General features: G+C 38.8%; 1 protein-coding gene across 5 annotated transcripts; it reads left to right on the forward strand.

Moving 5' to 3' along the window:
* The first annotated feature begins 6,663 nt into the window (after positions 1 to 6,663).
* On the forward strand, positions 6,664 to 17,296 carry znf384b (zinc finger protein 384 b). Of its 5 annotated transcripts, XM_084943453.1 has the most exons (11): positions 6,665 to 6,897; positions 10,090 to 10,157; positions 10,246 to 10,474; positions 10,929 to 11,042; positions 12,499 to 12,653; positions 12,738 to 12,829; positions 13,562 to 13,786; positions 15,236 to 15,403; positions 15,516 to 15,594; positions 15,714 to 15,872; positions 16,017 to 17,296. In XM_084943453.1, exons 2-11 carry the CDS (start codon positions 10,092 to 10,094, stop codon positions 16,404 to 16,406), a joined length of 1,677 nt encoding a protein of 558 aa, XP_084799579.1. In that variant the 5' UTR covers positions 6,665 to 6,897; positions 10,090 to 10,091; the 3' UTR covers positions 16,407 to 17,296. The 5 variants fall into 5 exon arrangements, with proteins under 5 accessions (XP_084799576.1, XP_084799580.1, XP_084799579.1 ...); XM_084943450.1 differs by having other exon boundaries at positions 6,664 to 6,897; positions 15,714 to 17,296; XM_084943455.1 differs by lacking the exon at positions 13,562 to 13,786.
* Positions 17,297 to 17,506: the final 210 nt, after the last annotated feature.

The following is a 17,506-nucleotide window of genomic DNA, read 5'->3' on the forward strand; positions in this document are numbered from 1 at the left end:
ACCAGCACCATGCATCTTCATTGGCATTTGCCAGAGAACTGGCAGGTCTGTCTGTTTCATCCTGGGCAATTAATTTAATTAATTTAATTTATATATCTATATATATATATATATATATCTATATATATATATATATATATATATATATATATATATATATATATATACATATATATACATATACATATATATATATATATATATATATATATATATATATATATATATATATATATATATATATATATATATATAGCATCTTACACCCTGCTGTTATGTGCTGGATTGTCTCAGGGGCATCTTTACACAGCCTGCACCTGGGGTCTTGCCTGGTGTGATAGACCCCAGCCTCTATGGATCTTGTGCTCAGAGATTGTTCCTGTGCTGCCATGATTAGTGCCTCTGTCCTGTCTTTCAGTCCAGCTTTGTCCAGCCACTGATAGGATTTCAAGATATCAGCCACCTCCACTATCTGCTTTTGGTACATAACGTGTAGGGGCCTGTCCTTCCATGATGGTGCCTCCTCTTCCTCCTCATTCTTGGGTTTCTGCTGCCCAAGGTATTCACTGAGCACTCGGTCAGTTGGGGCCATCTTCGTGATGTATTCGTGGATGTTTGTCATCTCATCCTGGACCGTGGTGCTGACACTCACCAGTCCCCGGCCTCCTTTCTTCTGCTTAGCATACAGCCTCAGGGTGCTGGACTTGGGGTGAAACCCTCCATGCATGGTCAGGAGCTTCCTTCTAGCGACCTCTTCATGAGTCCCATTTGCCTGTGGGATCCCCAGGTACTTGTAGCTGTCCTCAGTGTTCCGCAATGTTGCCTTCTGGTAGTTTGATCCCCTCAGTTCTGACTACCTTCCCTCTCTTTGTTATTATCCGACTACATTTCGCCAGTCCAAATGACATTCCGATATCATTGCTGTATATCCTGGTAGCGTGGATCAGTGAATCGATGTCTCATTCATTCTTAACATACAGTTTGATGTCATCCATGTACAGGACATGGCTGACAACTGCTCCATTCTGTAGTCGGTATCTGTAGCCAGTCTTTTGTAATCAATCCAGGCAGTGCACAAGTTGGTCAGCCTATATATATATATATATATATATATATATATATATACATAGATAGATAGATAGATAGATAGATAGATAGATAGATAGATAGATAGATAGATAGATAGATAGATATCACAATCACAATTATATACACAAATTTATTAGTTTTATAGATACTAAACAGGAAAAACATTTTTACTTTTTTACATTCAAAGAAAAACGGATTATTTTGAAAATGGTTTAGTGGTTCAACCTGCTTAAGTTCAAACAACCATGGCAACTTTATGTGGCCCACGCACTAAAATGACTTTGACACCTTTGTTCTATGGTGTTCACTTTGTTAAAACACTTTTCCATTTTCATTCTGTCGTGTAAAAAGCCTTCATTTGTGGTCCTCCTTGTGATCCAATATCAATTTTACAAGATGACTATAAAGGTAGGGAAGAAGGTAAAAAATATTTCCAGTGAGCATCATATTGGTTGCAAATGTTACCAGATATTCACTTTTTTAAAATCATTAGATTTTGAAGATTTTTATGCATTTATCCAAAGGCTATGAAAGTTCTTGAAACATTGTTAGGATCTTTACTGTTCTCGTATTATTACAGTGAGCTGCAATGTCTTAATGAGCACAATGATAACAGGTGGCATTGGTTGGCCTGCAGAAGCTGGGGCAAATTATAGTCTTCCTGGTTCTTTTTTGCCTCCAAATCCCACAGACCTCAAACAGAAATAGGGGCCAGTGGAGCAAATTAGTAATCCAGAGGCCCAGTGGCCCATAACCATTATGGGCCACTGGGCCTGTCCAAGTTGGACCAAGTAAGATGGTATGTCTAGTCCAATTTGGACCCCTGCTGCATGGACCTCTGCAGTATCCACTGAGAGCTGGAGGAGGTCAAGTACAGAAGATTCATTAAAATATTTGCAACATAAAATGGCTAAAGTAAGAGAGTAAATTAAGGGGGAAACATTAAGTGAACAAATGGGTATTTAGAAAAAGACAACAAGTTAATTTGGAAGTTAACTTTTAAAGCCATAACGCTGGGACTTTAATGAAAAATAATTTGAACTAAAAATTAAAGGCTGTTTCTAAAAACAGTTTTATTTATTTCTATTGTACAGAGCAACAGCTGAGACATACTCATTAAAAGTTCTAATATTCACCAAAGTCTAACAGTACAGTCGTCGCCAAAGGTTTTGAGAATGACACAAATACTGGTTTTCACAAAGTTTGCTGCTTCAGTTTTTATAATAGCAATTTCCATATACTCTAGAATGTTATGAAGAGTGATCAGATGAATTGCAAAATCCTTCTTTGCCATGAAAATGAACTTAATCTCAAAAATTTAATTTCCACTGCATTTCATCATTCAGCATTTCATGCCATAAAAGGACCTGCTGAGATCATTTCAAAAATTTTCTCATCAACTCAGGTGAGAATGTTGACGAGCACAAGGCTGGAGATCATTATGTTATGCTGACTGAGTTAGAATAGCAGACTGGATGCATTAAAAGGAGGGTGATGCTTGAAATAGTTGTTCTTCCTATTAAACATGGTTACCTGCAAGGAAACATGTAGCCATCATTGCGTTGCATAAAAAGGGCTTCACAGGCAAGGATGTTGTTGCTACCAAGACTGCACCTAAATCAACCATTTATCAGATCATCAAGAACTTCAAGGAAAGAGGTTCAATTATTGTGAAGAAGGCTTCAGGGCCCCCAAGAAAGTCCAGCAAGCGCCAGGATGGTCTCCTAAAAATGATTCAGCTGCGGTATCAGAGTGCCACCAGTGCAGAGCTTGCTCAGGAATGGTAGGAGTCCATCTGCACGCACAATGAGGCGAAGACTTTTGGAAGACGGCCTGGTGTCAAGAAGGGAAGCAAAGAAGCCACTTTTCTCCGAAAAAGCCATCAGGGACGAATTGATATTCTGCAAAAAGTACAGCGAGTGGACTTCTGAGGACTGGAGTAAAGTCATTTTCTCTGATGAAGCCCCTTTCCAATTGTTTGGGGCATCTGGAAAAAGGACTGTCCAGAGAAGAAAAGGTGAGCACTACCATCAGTCCTGCCTCATGCCAACAGTAAAGCATCCTGAGACCATTCATTTGTGGGGCTGCTTCTCATCCAAGGGAGGGGGCTCACTCACAATTTTTCCAAAAAATAGCCAAACATCCTCTGAAAGCAACTTCTTCCAACCATCCAAGAACAGTTTGATGAAGAACAATGCCTTTTCCAGCATGATGGATCACCATGCCATAAGGCCAAAGTGAAAACTAAGTAGATCGGGGAACAAATCATCTTGGGTCCATGGCCAGGGAACTCCCCAGACCTCAGTCCAATTGGGAACTTGTGGTCAATCCTCAAGAGGCAGGTTGACAAACAAAAACCCACTAATTCTGACAAACTCCAAGCATTGATTATGAAAGAATGGGTTGCCATCTGTTAGGATTTGGCCCAGAAGTTGATTGACAACATGCCAGGGCCAATTGCAGAGGTCTTGAAAAAGAAGGGCCAACACTGCAAATATTGACTCTTTGCATAAATGTGATGTAATTTTCAATAAAAGCATTTGAAACTTATGAAGCGCTTGTAATTATACTTCAATACATCACAGAAACAACTGACACAAAGATCTAAAAACACTGAAGCAGCAAACTTTGTGAAAACTAATATTTGTGTCATTCTCAAAACTTTTGACCACGACTGGATAAGGCTTTTTTCAAGTAAATACTGTGAGTGTTTCTATTTCTTGCTCTATTTATTGTCTGAAACGCAGTGAAGCCTGTTTAATCATTAAAACTGCCAAAAAGAGCAGTATCTGTCAGATTTTATGGAAATATTAATTGGACAAAACAAGACATTTATGAATGTTATTTTAGCCCTGCTAAACATTTGAATTTATTTATAAGCCAAACTAATCAAATTATAAAAACAGTATGCAATATACTAATTTTCTCTGAGATAACATGTTCCTATTTGCATGATTATGAATTACTTATACAATTATTTACTACTGAACCAAAATGCTCTTTGAACTTTGCTGACTATTTTTCCACCTACAGGTTGTAATTATGTCTGTTGGAATGTTTTAGAGAAGAACATTTGGCATCGTTCACTGCTAACTGGGGTATAATTTTATTTATAGGGAATCTTACCCAGTGTTGCATGTAACAGTAAATTTTAAAAAAAATTGTCAATGTAGTATTTTAAGCTGTTTTCAGGATGTTACAGAGGCTTGAAGTGACAGATTTTGTATATTTCCCGAAGACATTTCCCTGTAACATTTTGAGGATGCGTTGGGACAACAGATTATAGCCGTTCAGTCTTAAACTCTTGGAATGTGCTGGTTAGATTTCATCTGGTGATTGCATTCATGGTCCTTAGTTAATGAGCCCTGACCACTTTTGGTGCACAGATAACCATGTTTTTTGTTATTCTAGGAATATATTGTATATACACAGGCAGCTCCATAGTATCGTTGCTTACATATTCGTCTAATGAGTGAAACATTCCTGGTTTCAATCCAGGAGACACAGAGACACAAATATCTTTGAGTTTTTGTATGGAAAGGCATTCAGTGTAAAAAATAATCTGCCAAATCAAACATGTGGAGCTACCTGCTGTGGCCATCCTTTGTGAATTAAGGCGTTGCCAAAAGTAGCTACACAGTAGTGCACATGGTAATGCTGGTCTGCTGGGATCTTGGCGCTTGCATGATCAGTCTGTAACCTATGCGGGTTCTCTCCAGGTTAATTAGTGATTCTAAATTGGCCTTAGGAATGAACGTGAGAGTGAATCACCATCTTTCCATCTCTGTTAGCCCTGCAATACACAGGCAATCTGTACTTTTAAAGGTAGAGGAGCCTCAGGGAGCTTTGTGGGGTTTCTCACCAGTGCCACTGGGGAGTAACAGAAAGGTTCCTTACCAATATAAATGTTCTTTGAGTTTATATGTATATATAGAATTATAATAATAATAATTATTATTATTATTACTGTTAAAATTCTGTCTTTAAAAACCTAGGAATCATCAAAAGATATAGATGTGGTCTATATTTTCTTTATTTTTGAATTTATGTATTTTGGACTGTGTCGTGAAATTAACACAACTCATAAAGGGGTCACTGTAAATGTTGCTGTATGCACTGGTAAAACTGAACAAATGATCTAAAAAAGTGAATCAAAGTGTAAATACACACAGTGGCGGTTCACCCTCTTGAAGAGATTTATGGAAGCTTGTTTCAACTGCTGTATTTTCTTTTCTTTTTTTTTGTTTCAGAGCTCAGTTGAAAATTTGTGTTATTATCTAAAAAATAATTTAAAAAAATCCTGATAAATCAGTGCTTCCATGAGATTCCACATTGACCACAGATTTCTTTAAAGCTCTCTTAATACTGAGAGAGCATCCAGGTGTACCAGACCTCTTCCCAAAAAAACTCAGTTGGTTCATTTTAAAAACATGTTTATAAACCTTTTACTAATGAAACATCCCTCTGGTAACATTTCAATTCAATTACGTTTTATTTATGTATCTTCAAATCATATCAGCAGTCATCTCAGGGGGATTTATATTGTTGGATAAAGACCCTAAAATAATACAGAGAAAACATCAACAATCAGATGATGCACTTTAAACACGCACTTTGTGAAAGTGGGAAGGAAAAACTCTCTTTTAACAGGAAGAAATCTATAGCAGGACCAGGCTCAGGGAGGTGCACCCATCTGCCTCGATCGATTGGGAGTGAACAAAAGACACACTTTGGAAGAGAGACAGAAATTAATAAAAACAAATGATTAAATGTGGGGTTTTAAGTGCCACTAGCAATGTTATAACAATGTTATTGATAAATGTTTCAGAAAGGTAATAATTTGGAAGAATAATTTTAGGGAATATTACCTTTAAAAATAACCTTTTGGGAACAAAAAATTTTGGCATTATGGACTGTGATAATATAGCTATTTAAATGTTTGCTGCTCTCTTGGCCAGATCTCTCCTGAAAATGGCCTTTTTTTTTATGTCAGCGACTCTTACCTGGATACACAAAGGATAAATGAATGTCTCTTTGTCATCTCTCATGTTCTGTCTGGCTCAAAAGGAGTTGATATCATTCATGAGAGATATGTTTGACAGATTATAGGCCAACAACTCATTTGCAACAGTTTAAATACCAGAAATTACTTTTTGTTAGGAGATCCCTTTTTGCACGACACCGGTTCTGGTCCCCAGGAAGAGTGACAAAGTAAAGTAATCATGTGTGTATATTGTTTAATAATGAAATAACAAAGTCATTTGAGTCTAGTGCCTCACAAAAAACCCCAAAAACATTCATTGAGCAGACCGGTTCTGGCCCGCGGGCCGAGTGTTGGACACCCCCTGACAGTACTGACTTAATTTATATTTCTGACCACAAGTAAACGCACCACTGGGGACTTATTCACTTGGTAAGTAAAAGCTGGCATGCGATACAGTGAAATAATTATTTATTTGTTTATTTTACTTCTACCACTACTACAACTCAAAAAAAACACGACCAGCTGATCGCGGACTTTTTAGATTTTTTAAATTAACTGCCTGACAGAAAGCGGAAGTGACGTCACTGCACACGCTTCTTTTGTCTGACGACCTTATCAGGAGGAAGTGAAGCTCAGACGAAGCGACTGGCTCACCGGAGGGAAAAAAACGAAAAAAAAAAAAGAGAGCGAGAGCCAGAGAAAAAAAAGAGGAGGAGGGGGGGAAACTTCACTGATTCACTGTAATTTGGACAGATTTGGAAACTGTGTCCAAACTATCCCGGCCTGCTGGAGCTTCGCGGAGGAAAGCGGAGTCGTCAGCTCCGGTAAACGCCACTCTTCTCCACGCAGTCGGTAGTAAATTTTGATAGATTCGGTCGACTCTGCTGCCGCCTCTCCACCCGTCCCCACAGCCGGAAGTCTGTGAGGATGGTCTATTTTTTTTTTCTTCGCTTCAGTTTTTTTTATGCTTTTGGTTTTTTTCATTGCTTTGCGTTTATTTTTTTCCCGAGCGGGAAGGCAGCACAGGCTCACACTGCGTGTCTGCTAAATGTATGTTAATCAGCACGTCGGGCCTGAATAACTGCAGGATGCACGGAGGCCAAATGGAGACCTGCTGTAGATATGCGCCTTACATTGTTTCGATGTGTGGCGTTTTATAAAAGTTCATGTTTTTGTAGTTCTTTTAGGTCGACTTTATTCCGCAGAGCAAACTTAAAGCTAAGTAGCTGGATGTGGATCCCTTTTAATGCCGCTAAATACTGAAATATAGGAAAGCGGGCAGGAAAGTTTAACCTCATATTATTTAATAGTGCTTTTTAACACATCTGGACGCTTAATCAGAGCTGCAGTTATGGAATCACAGCTGTATGGAGCCAAACACTTGAACGCAGACAAGGCTGTAATAGGCAACCAAACTAAAAACTAAAAGTGGGTGTGACAATACATGTTAGTTACACGGAAATAATAAAAAGTAACACAAATTCTCAACAAAACAAAAAAGAAAAACTAAACTAAACAGTATTTCATATATTCCTTAATAATCTGAGTGCAATAAGAAATATAAGTTACAAGTCTTCACTTTTAGTCTTTTCTGATACGTTTTAATTGTGAACACATTCAGTATGGGGGATATCTGTGCACACGTTTAGTCGAGTGTTTTTATTGATCTGAGCTTCTAAAATTCTCCCTTGTACAAACATCCCTTGTAATCTAATAGATAAAAAGATCAAAACATTACTAAACATTTTCCAACAAAAGAAACTAAAATGTAACCAGCAAACTTAATATGGAAATTAATGAACAATAAGACAACAAAAAAATTAAGACAAAAGTAAAAGCTAATTGAAATATCTCTAATGACTCATCCATGAGACCAACATGCTAGTTTTGCTTTTCTTATCATATAAATGTACCAACTATCTCAAAAATCTATTACATTAATCTGACAAAAAAAGTATTTTCTGAATTATTGACATCTCTTAAAATCCCCCCAGTATAGCCTCTGTAATATTAAACTTCATGAAAACAGTGATGCGGTACAATTTTGTTTTCTTTTAAGTTAGAAAAATTGGGTGATACCCACATGTTCATGGATTGTCTTATATGTTAAAGATCCTGGAGAAACAATGTAATAATCAAGCTGATAAACAGTGTATTACAGTACCATCTATATTACTCATAGACAGCAGTATCTCGCACTGGTTCAGACCTGAACCTAAAGAAAATTGTATTAAATGAAGCTTAATTAAACATTAATGCTTATGAAGTGAAACTTTTAAATCAACAGAGACTCTTTTGGGATTTTTAGTCTGAGCAACAGCATATTTTCTTCTGCGACATAATTATCTCATTAATTAAGAAAAACAGAATCTTTCTCCCCCTTTCTACTTTTCCTTTTTAAACTGTATCTGTAGCAATAACATGTCACAGGGATGAGCCTAGTGCTTCCCCAAGAGATCCACACCTTCAGGGACCCTTTAAAAAAACCTCCACCCTCACACTGGGGAGTTAGTGTCTAGTAATTTGATTAACTGGGTCTTTTATTTAGTGCCCACAAAAGTTTTTGCCAGAGCCAAAAGAAAACAAACAGTGGGAAATGACGACAGAGTGCATGTATTTCTACTCAGTAATATACTCAGCTCTTAACTGTATTTTTTTTTTTTTGAACTGGAAAACACCCTGTCAACCAGGTTTTCTTACAGTCTAAATATTTCGTATCACAAAGGGAAAAAAGCAGGGCTGATTTTGACCCTGGGGCCATATCAGCATAGTTAAACTAACCACAGTGCTTCACACGGGATAAGTGAATCAAACCTGGTTACAGGTGAGAATAAAACAAACATACAAAAAAAAGTGTCACCACAGTGTTATAACCTGCATCGTGCCGTTAAACAACCCTTCAGACTCTTTGCAGTCATTTGCTGTGAGTTTCTTTAAAATAATTTCGCCTCCTATTGGTTTTTGGAGGATTGTTTTGTTTTGCTTTTAGCAGCCAGAATTACGTGAATTTCATTTCTCTACTTTAGTTTCAATGTCCTGGTTTGGCTTGTTGGTACACTGAGGATGGAGTGAAACAGTCTTTGCTTTTTATTCTAAAACATGTCACAACAACACGTGCTGCGTCAACACACTTTGTCTGCTTTACACCCGCCGCTACGGTGAAGCGACTGATATGGCGAGGCTCTTTAGGTCCAACCTTATTACCTGATCCCCATCTCAAAGAATGTCAAGATTCAGATTTATGGTTTTCATTATTTCTCTTGGTTTTGCTAACAAGGTGTATGTTCTCAAATTAATTGGTGCTCTGCAGTGTGCGGTCAGCACTCAGGAAGCCATGTCATATTTTAGGAATAAGGTGCACAAATGAACTGAGAGGGTTGACAAACCATTACTACTTTTTTTTTCTCCTAACAGGAAATCCTTGTAGTGGGTGAGCCCTTAAAACAGTAATGCATTGATCTGGTATTTGTCTTGTCATTGATCTGCAGGAGAATAATGTAGTACACGCTCTTTGGTGTGGGAAACATTTCATTAAGGTCTTTCTCATTAGACATAGAAACACACTGCATGAGCATTTTCACTACAATTTTTAATTACTCTAGTAGAAATGTCTTCTTTTTTTTTTTTTAGTCCTAATGTACACAAGCAGCTGTGAGGGAAACAGGCTCCACTGCCACTTCATTAGGTACACCTAACTCAAACCAATGCTTTTTTATTTTTATTAATAAGCTATCCAGTGAATCGTAAAGCTAAAAAAAAATTAATTTTCTGTTAAAATGGTTTTATCGATGGGTCCTCCCTCCTACTTTGAGTGTTTTAATGAGGTTAGACTAAATGTAATATGGCACAATGCATGTACCATTATTACAAACGTCAGCTTCCAAATCAACTCTAAAGTTAGACTTTATGTTTTATATAAGATACATTTAGCTCATTTTAATAAATAATAATAAATTCTTGTGTTGGCCAGTTGTGATGGAAAGTTTTTAAATCTTGCTGCTTTTGTGTCGTTGCAGAAATGATGGAAGACTCTCATTTTAATTCATCATATTTCTGGTCCCCAGTCCCGACTATGCCCGGACAGGTTAGGCTACAAAATAATTTACTGTTCAATCAGTTGATGACGGGGAGAGAATGTTTCCGTCAAAGAAAAATCTCCTTTCTCCTGACAGATTGAGAATGCCATGTTCCTAAACAAAGTAAAAGAGCAACAGGAAAAAAGCGCTTCCTTCTCTGCTTCCGCTGCATCTCACTACCAGACGACTCTTCTCACCATCCCCACGCCTGGGGCCAAGACAGATGGAGGAGGCCAGGCTGGTAGTGCGGCGCACCTCCACCCTCCGCACAGCACCCAGAACATCACAGTGTTGCCTGTCCCCTCCACAGGCATCATGACAGCAGGTGGGCTTGTTTCTGTGTTTAGAAACCTTTAAGCGTCTCTTTCTCAGTTTTGAGGTTGAAAGACTTAACATATTTGGGGATTGAGTTAAAAACACTGAAACACCAAATATTAAGGCTGTATTTAGATCCCATACCTTCAGTTTTTGAAGTATAATGTAACAGCAGTGTGTTAAATTATTTAGGTTATGAGAACAAACTTTGTAAATAGAGAAAATGGGGGTAAAATGAACAACTAAGAATTTTAATTCAAGGTTTTCCTCAACTGAGACAACTTTAGCGCTGTATTACAAACTTTCTGCTTTGTAGTGCTATTGTTACACTTGGAGATGTACATTATAGTTAAAAAATGCCTTTGGCAACATGTTCTTGAAGCTGTAAATTGAATTCCTCAACCTCAGTGACACCGCTCATCTTAGACAATTTCTCATCTCTGCTCTTGTCTCTTTCTCTGCAGCTGGTCTGGTGATCACGACTCCTCAGGGAACTCTAGTCTCTCCAACCTCCTCTCAGTCGTTTGTGTCCGGCCATCCAGCAACAACCATGATTGTTTCAGCGCTCCATTCTTCAGGTGAACAGCACGTTATTATACACACACACTGGCTAACTTGTTTCTTAGAAGTACAATATTGTTACTATGTAAATGATTAAAACTTATATGGGTGGATCAAACAGTGTTATAGATTTACTACGATTCAGAACTCAGGGTATTGTGTAAAGCCTGGTTTATGGTCACCTTATTGGTTTTGGTATGTGCCGACTGTGACGCCGCTGCAGCCCCATGGCCGTTACTTACTGGCGCTTCAGTGTGCACTGAACTCGCTGAAGTCCTCTCCTAGATAATAGGTGCAGCAACTCTTTATCAGTGCTAGTACATGAGTAGAAGAATTAGAAAGAAGAAGCTAAGAAATAATAGAGATTTCTCCAGAAAGTCTCATTTTGAAGGTGTTGCTGCATCTCCTTCTTTGTAATCTGAGAATGTCTGAGCTTCAGTATATATCATTGAGACCAGCACAGTCGTATATATGTATGTACAGTATATATATATGTATGTCGATGGGTGCGCTAAGGGCCCATTCTCTTCTGAGCTAACGAACGAAGTTTCATTGTGTGAACACGTAATGACAATAAAGGATTCTTATTCTTGTGTCTTCATAGCTTCTCAGCAATGCTGTTCACACCGGGTTACAAAAGTTGTCAGGTGCACGACAAACTGAAACAACACTTAACATGGTTTGTGCTTTTAGCACTTTCATGAAGGCCCTATAATGAGCATAAACCAGGTTTAATATGACTAATCACTGACTGAATCCCTCATCTGTGAAATTTTTTGGCTTTGGGGGCATTCATATGTTTTCTTATGGAGTTATTGAGACTATAAAAGAAAATTCTTACTCTAAAAACTCAGGAGACAAAAATGTCTGAAGCATTTAATGATGACTTGATTACCTGGAACATGATCAAACCTGACTGAGAGTCTTTCTTGCAGTGCTAAGTTAGACTTTGTTCAGGCTGTTCGTTAATTACATCTCTGAGCTATGAACACATCTGTGTCCTTGTCCACAAAGCACAGAGTGATCTGATGAGTAACAAAACCAGAAAACTACCTGCTAATAAACGATTTTATTACCAAGCCTGTGTCAGTAACTTATGGGTCTGACTTTTTAAGTAAATTTATGTCCTCCAGTACAATAGATGCTGTTTGAAACTGTTTACTGTGTCTTTGCCTTTAGAAAACAAACATAAATACAGATTTTCAGCATGAAAAGTGCCCATATTTATAAAAGAAGCACATCAATTTTGATCATGTGTCTGATGCTGTCCAAATGTATTCACATGTCAATTATACTGAAACACATTAGACTTCCTTCAGCATCTTCTGGTTTTCAGTTTGATGTCAATGCACCTACAGACCATCATGTAGATGCTATTTAAATATGGGATGGAATTATTACAAACTTGTTCCATCTTCTGCTTTCAAAACTCTGTTCCATCATCTTAACCTGTGACTGTCGATCTTCTCATAGACAAAAAAGAAGCGGACGGGAATTCACATGTGGTCGTGATGCCAGCGCCCTCCAAACGAGGGAGAAAGAAGAAGACCACAGTGTCTCGGGTTGGTCCTCTGGGCATGCCGGGAAATGAAACTGTAATACTGGCTCATCTGACGCCAGGTGGCCAGGTAAGAGAACAGCTACAGATGTGAAAGAGGAAGGGTGATGCAACGAACTGCTCATTAAATCAATTTTAATTTTATTATCAATAGGTGACAACTTTGCAGCATCATGCTAGAGATCCATATGATCTCTCAAATGAAGACGAAGACCATGCCTCGAAAGATAGCACGAAAACATACAGGTATTTATTTATTTCTTTATTTATTTAATGTTTTTAAATACTTGCTGCTCATCTCCATTTGTTCTTGCTCTGGCTGTGAAATATGCATACATCTGTTTCTCTGTTCACTTCTGGAAATTAGCATTGAGATTTTCAGCTTTTGTAGATGACCTTGGCAGTGCTGGATATTAGCGTCTGACACGCCGACTCCTCAGACAAACACTCTTCACTGCATGTTGTGGCTGAACACACCGGCTTTGTGATGGATGCTTAATTCTTTACTAAAAATGTATTTGAGAAAACAAATACATGCTTTGTAGATGCTCTCTCCGCCTGCACACACTGGACACAAACCTGTCTTCTACTCTCCCCTTTGTCCTTATATAGCATGCTCTTTGAGCTGTGATCTCACTTCTGTGTCCTTCTCTTCCTCTTTTTTATAGTATCTGTGTACCTTTCCTCCTCAGTTTTCACTGATTTCTCCCTTGACATTTCACTGTGTTGTCTGGTTGTGTCGTCTTTATTTGATTTAACCCGCCTTTGTCTTCATTGATTTTTTTTCTTTTTTTTTTCTTTTCATTTTCTGTGATATCTTATTTCTCTCTGTGGGTCATTGCTCCATTACCCTGTCTCCTAATCTTCTTCTGTCCCATCTTCTCTCTTTTTTTTCTCCTCCTCTTGTACATCTCCCTCTTCTTCCTCCTCCTTATACTTCCATCCCGTCCTTCCATTTCTCTGTCTCTACGCCTGTAGGTGCCGGATGTGTGCGGCGACCTTCTTCAGTAAGTCTGACATGCAGATCCACTCCAAGTCGCACACAGAGGCCAAACCTCACAAGTGTCCTCACTGCGCCAAGTCATTCGCCAACTCCAGCTACCTGGCCCAGCACATCCGCATCCACAGTGGGGCCAAGCCTTACACCTGCTCCTACTGCCAGAAATCTTTCAGGCAGCTCAGTCACTTACAGCAGCACTCACGGTACTACAGACCCCCCAACCCCATTACCCACCCATACCATATACCCTGTTCTCTTAACTTGTCCTGCTAAGACCCCTCCTATGTTCTTCTCCATCCTGGTGAAGACAGTGAAGTGCAGACCATATTACGTTGCCTTGTGGATGTTGGCTCGCATGTTGCCAGTTCCATCCAGTGACCTTTTCAGCATATTAAAATTCAGATGACACCTTTGAAGTCTGGCCTTTGGCCGTAAAAATTTTTTTCTTTTGTTTTTTTCCCCCCTGCCTTTGTTTCTGTCTTTGCTGTGTTTGTGCAGGTCTTGCTCCTTTTTGCACTGCACCTTCTGTTCTTCTGTCTGCATGTGCTGTCATGTCTTCCGACACTGCTTCTTCCATAGACACACACATACCTATTTTAAATATTTCAAAGTAAACTTCTAAAAAATAAAGTTGACAGTATTGTTGCTCTTTACCATTGTACAGCCCTTTGTGTTATTGATTTGATGGTTCATATCTTTGTCAGTGCTTTTCTCACCTTCTCCACTCAATAGTGATGTTCTGCCATGCTTTGCTTTCATGCTCTGTTATCCTGTTTGTTTTATCCTTTTTGGGGGGCTGTGCTCGTATCAATTTTCCATCATTTCGGGAAGCATGATAAACTGATACATTTTTAAAACGTGTTAGTATTTATTATTTTATTGTTTTAAAGGGGACCTGTTATGCTTTTTTTATTTTCCGGCATATGTATACCATTAAAATGCTGGATTTTCATATTAAACAAGTCAGTGAAAAGTAATTTCTATGAGGCAAAAACACAGCTTTTAGACTGTTCTCTTAGTTGTAGATACTTTGTTCAACTCTTAGCTCTGTATGATATCAGTGAGAGTCAATATCCATAAAGTGGTCACCTCAGGGACACAGCTCTGGCTAGGAGCATAGATTCCCCACCCACCTGCTGTTTAGACCTCCTGTCTGATGGAGAAAATTGACTGAAGGGGAGAGAGAAGGAGATAAAACGACTTGTTTCAGACAGCTGAGGGGCTGCATCAAGGGGCTGCATCAGACCTGTAAGGCTTGAAAAGCTACTCATGTTAAATTCAGTATTAGCTGAAAATTACATAACATAATGGGTCCCCTTTAATATAATCTCTTGTGTTTAAATCTTAAGCATCTAATCGAGTTGGTCCAGACAGATAAAATTGTTAATGTTGTTGGATGTTTGTGTGAATTTTGTGATTACTGCTGGCCGTAATCAGTATAGCGTATTTTGTTGGGGTGTTTTCTTCAGAATTTCCAAATGTTTCATTGCTGTGCTTCATCGCCGCAAGCTTTAATTTCCTTGTGTGAGATGTTTTTCCCTGAAATTATAAATTAAGAGGATTATCTTAAAATTAGGCTTTTTTTGTCTTCAGTTTATCCTTACAGTCCTGTTTTCATTTCTCTCTTTTACCATCTTGTCTGCTCTCATCAGGAACCACACAGACGCAAAGCCCCACAAGTGTCCCCATTGTACCAAGTCATTTGCCAACTCTAGTTACCTGGCCCAACATATCCGCATCCACACCGGAGTGAAACCCTACACCTGTTCCTACTGCGAAAAGTCCTTCAGACAGCTGAGTCACCTTCAGCAGCACAGCAGGTAAATCACCCACTGGTCTAGGGTTTCTCATCTCCTTGCGGTCAGGTTAGGTCAGCCTGAAAGTGATAGGCGCCTGTGTTTGTACATGTGTGTGTTTTTGTGTTTTATTCAGGATTCATACCGGAGATCGGCCATACAAGTGCAGTCACCCAGGCTGTGAGAAATCCTTCACGCAACTCTCAAATTTACAGGTGTGAATGAGTTTGGTTCTGTTCTTATGCATGGAGTGTTTGGGTATTAACTAACTCTCAAAACATTTCACTGTGTTGTTATGCCTTTTTTTCCCACCAATAACAATTTTTTCCCCTAGTCTCACCGGCGTCAACACAACAAAGACAAGCCTTACAAGTGCCCGAACTGCAATAAAGGATACATAGATGCAGCGAGCCTGGAGGTGCACATGTCCACACACACTGTCAAACATGCCCGGATCTACTCGTGTGGTCTCTGCAACCGCACTTACACTTCAGTAAGACAAATGTCCATTTCTGAAGAGCATTACTACATGCAACACTATGAATCGCCTCACTGGCATCAGACACCTGGCAGCTACTTTACACCGTGTAGTCATGTCTCCACTGTTTCCCCTCTACCTATCCTCCCTTCATCTCAGGAGACGTATCTGGTGAAACACATGGAGAAACACAACCCAGAGCAGTTGACTGCATCAGCAGTCATGGCAGCACAGCCGGCACAACAGAACCAAAGCCAGGCCCAGGGCCAGGCTGGAGCTCAGAGCCGGGTAGAGAGTGCAGATGGAGCATCGAGCCGACCTGGAGGAGCTGGGAGTGGAGCGGCGGGCAGGGGCCAGCAAGGACAGAGCCAGAGCAACTACCCTCAGACAGAATCCATCTCCTGTCCGTTTGACCTCCATCAATACAAGATGGTGTCTGCCAACGACATCCAGTACAAGTCAGTCAGTGTGGCGGACATTAGTACCCACAAGGACCTCTGTCTCACTGTGTCAGCATCCACCATCCAAGTGGAGCACCTCAACTCTTAGAGAAGATGAAAGGAGAGAGAGTGGGAGGTTGACAAGCTAAAATTTATTCATAATAACAAGAGATGGAGGATGAAGAGTGCAAAAATTAAAGCAATACTAAGATGATGCAGAAACTTTGGAACAAATGACTGTGCCTGAATGATTTTTTTGAGGCAGACAGGAGAAACGATACCATGACACAATAAACTGAAGACTATAATTTTAGTTTTATTTTTTTAAGTTTATCTTTTTTTTTTTTTCTTTCTTGCCTTGTTTGATTTGTTTGCTTAGCTGTCCAGTCTGACGTGCATGTGAAGGCTGCAATAAAGTATGTTTCAGTCCATCACAGTGATGGTTTTATAATAGGAAGCATCTAAGAGATACTTCACTTTACTATTAACACCTCCTGCTCTTCCCTACAGATACAACTGTGGCCATCTCAACTTATTGGCTTCCTTTTATTGAAATTAGTAGTTGACTATGAAAGCATTTTTTTTATACTTTCATACAGAAACTTTCAGTTTTTACATCAATGTTATTAACTCTGCAAAGTTATAACAATGGATGCTTGTGATCCTTTTTTTCTGGAAAGAAAAAATAGCAATCACATATATAAAGTTATATCCTACCAGTTTATAAAGTATGATTGCGTGCTTAAAGGTTATGGTAAAACACATAATGTATTTAAATCGATTTGCAGGCCTTCACATAACCTTTGAGAGAGAGTGATGAGCCTGTTCATGTAATCCAGTTGTACTGCTTTGTATGTATGTCCTCAAAGTAGTGTTATCCAAATATGCTTCTGCTATTATACTTCCATAGTAACAACATTTATAACACTTATTCATAGACATAATGACTCATGAGATTTTTTTCTGCTTATAATAAAAATAAAACCCTCTAAGTGATTACTTCTTTTTAATTTTTTTCTACTTTATTGCCTTTTTAATTATTTTCATATGTGCTGTAATTGCTTTATGGGGGAACTTTAACTTTTTATCCTTTTACCCCCAATTCCTTTCACATAGTCTTTATTTTTCTTAAAAAAAAATAAACACATTTATGTTGTTTATTTTATGACAATCATGCCCGTAGATCAGGTATATTTGCTGGAATGTGCA

Source organism: Perissodus microlepis, chromosome 11, assembly GCF_051167445.1.
Source record: "Perissodus microlepis isolate ML-2025 ecotype Zambia chromosome 11, ASM5116744v1, whole genome shotgun sequence".
Classification (NCBI taxonomy): domain Eukaryota; kingdom Metazoa; phylum Chordata; class Actinopteri; order Cichliformes; family Cichlidae; genus Perissodus; species Perissodus microlepis.

What these genes read in the sequence shown, in the direction of transcription:
- znf384b (XM_084943450.1), top strand. Translation starts at nt 10,092, where the DNA reads ATGATGGAAGACTCTCATTTTAATTCATCATATTTCTGGTCCCCAGTC. An exon ending in TTCAGCGCTCCATTCTTCAG is followed by an intron (nt 11,043 to 12,498) that starts GTGAACAGCACG and finishes ATCTTCTCATAG; the next exon opens with ACAAAAAAGAAGCGGACGGG. An exon ending in CACCTTCAGCAGCACAGCAG is followed by an intron (nt 15,404 to 15,515) that starts GTAAATCACCCA and finishes TGTTTTATTCAG; the next exon opens with GATTCATACCGGAGATCGGC.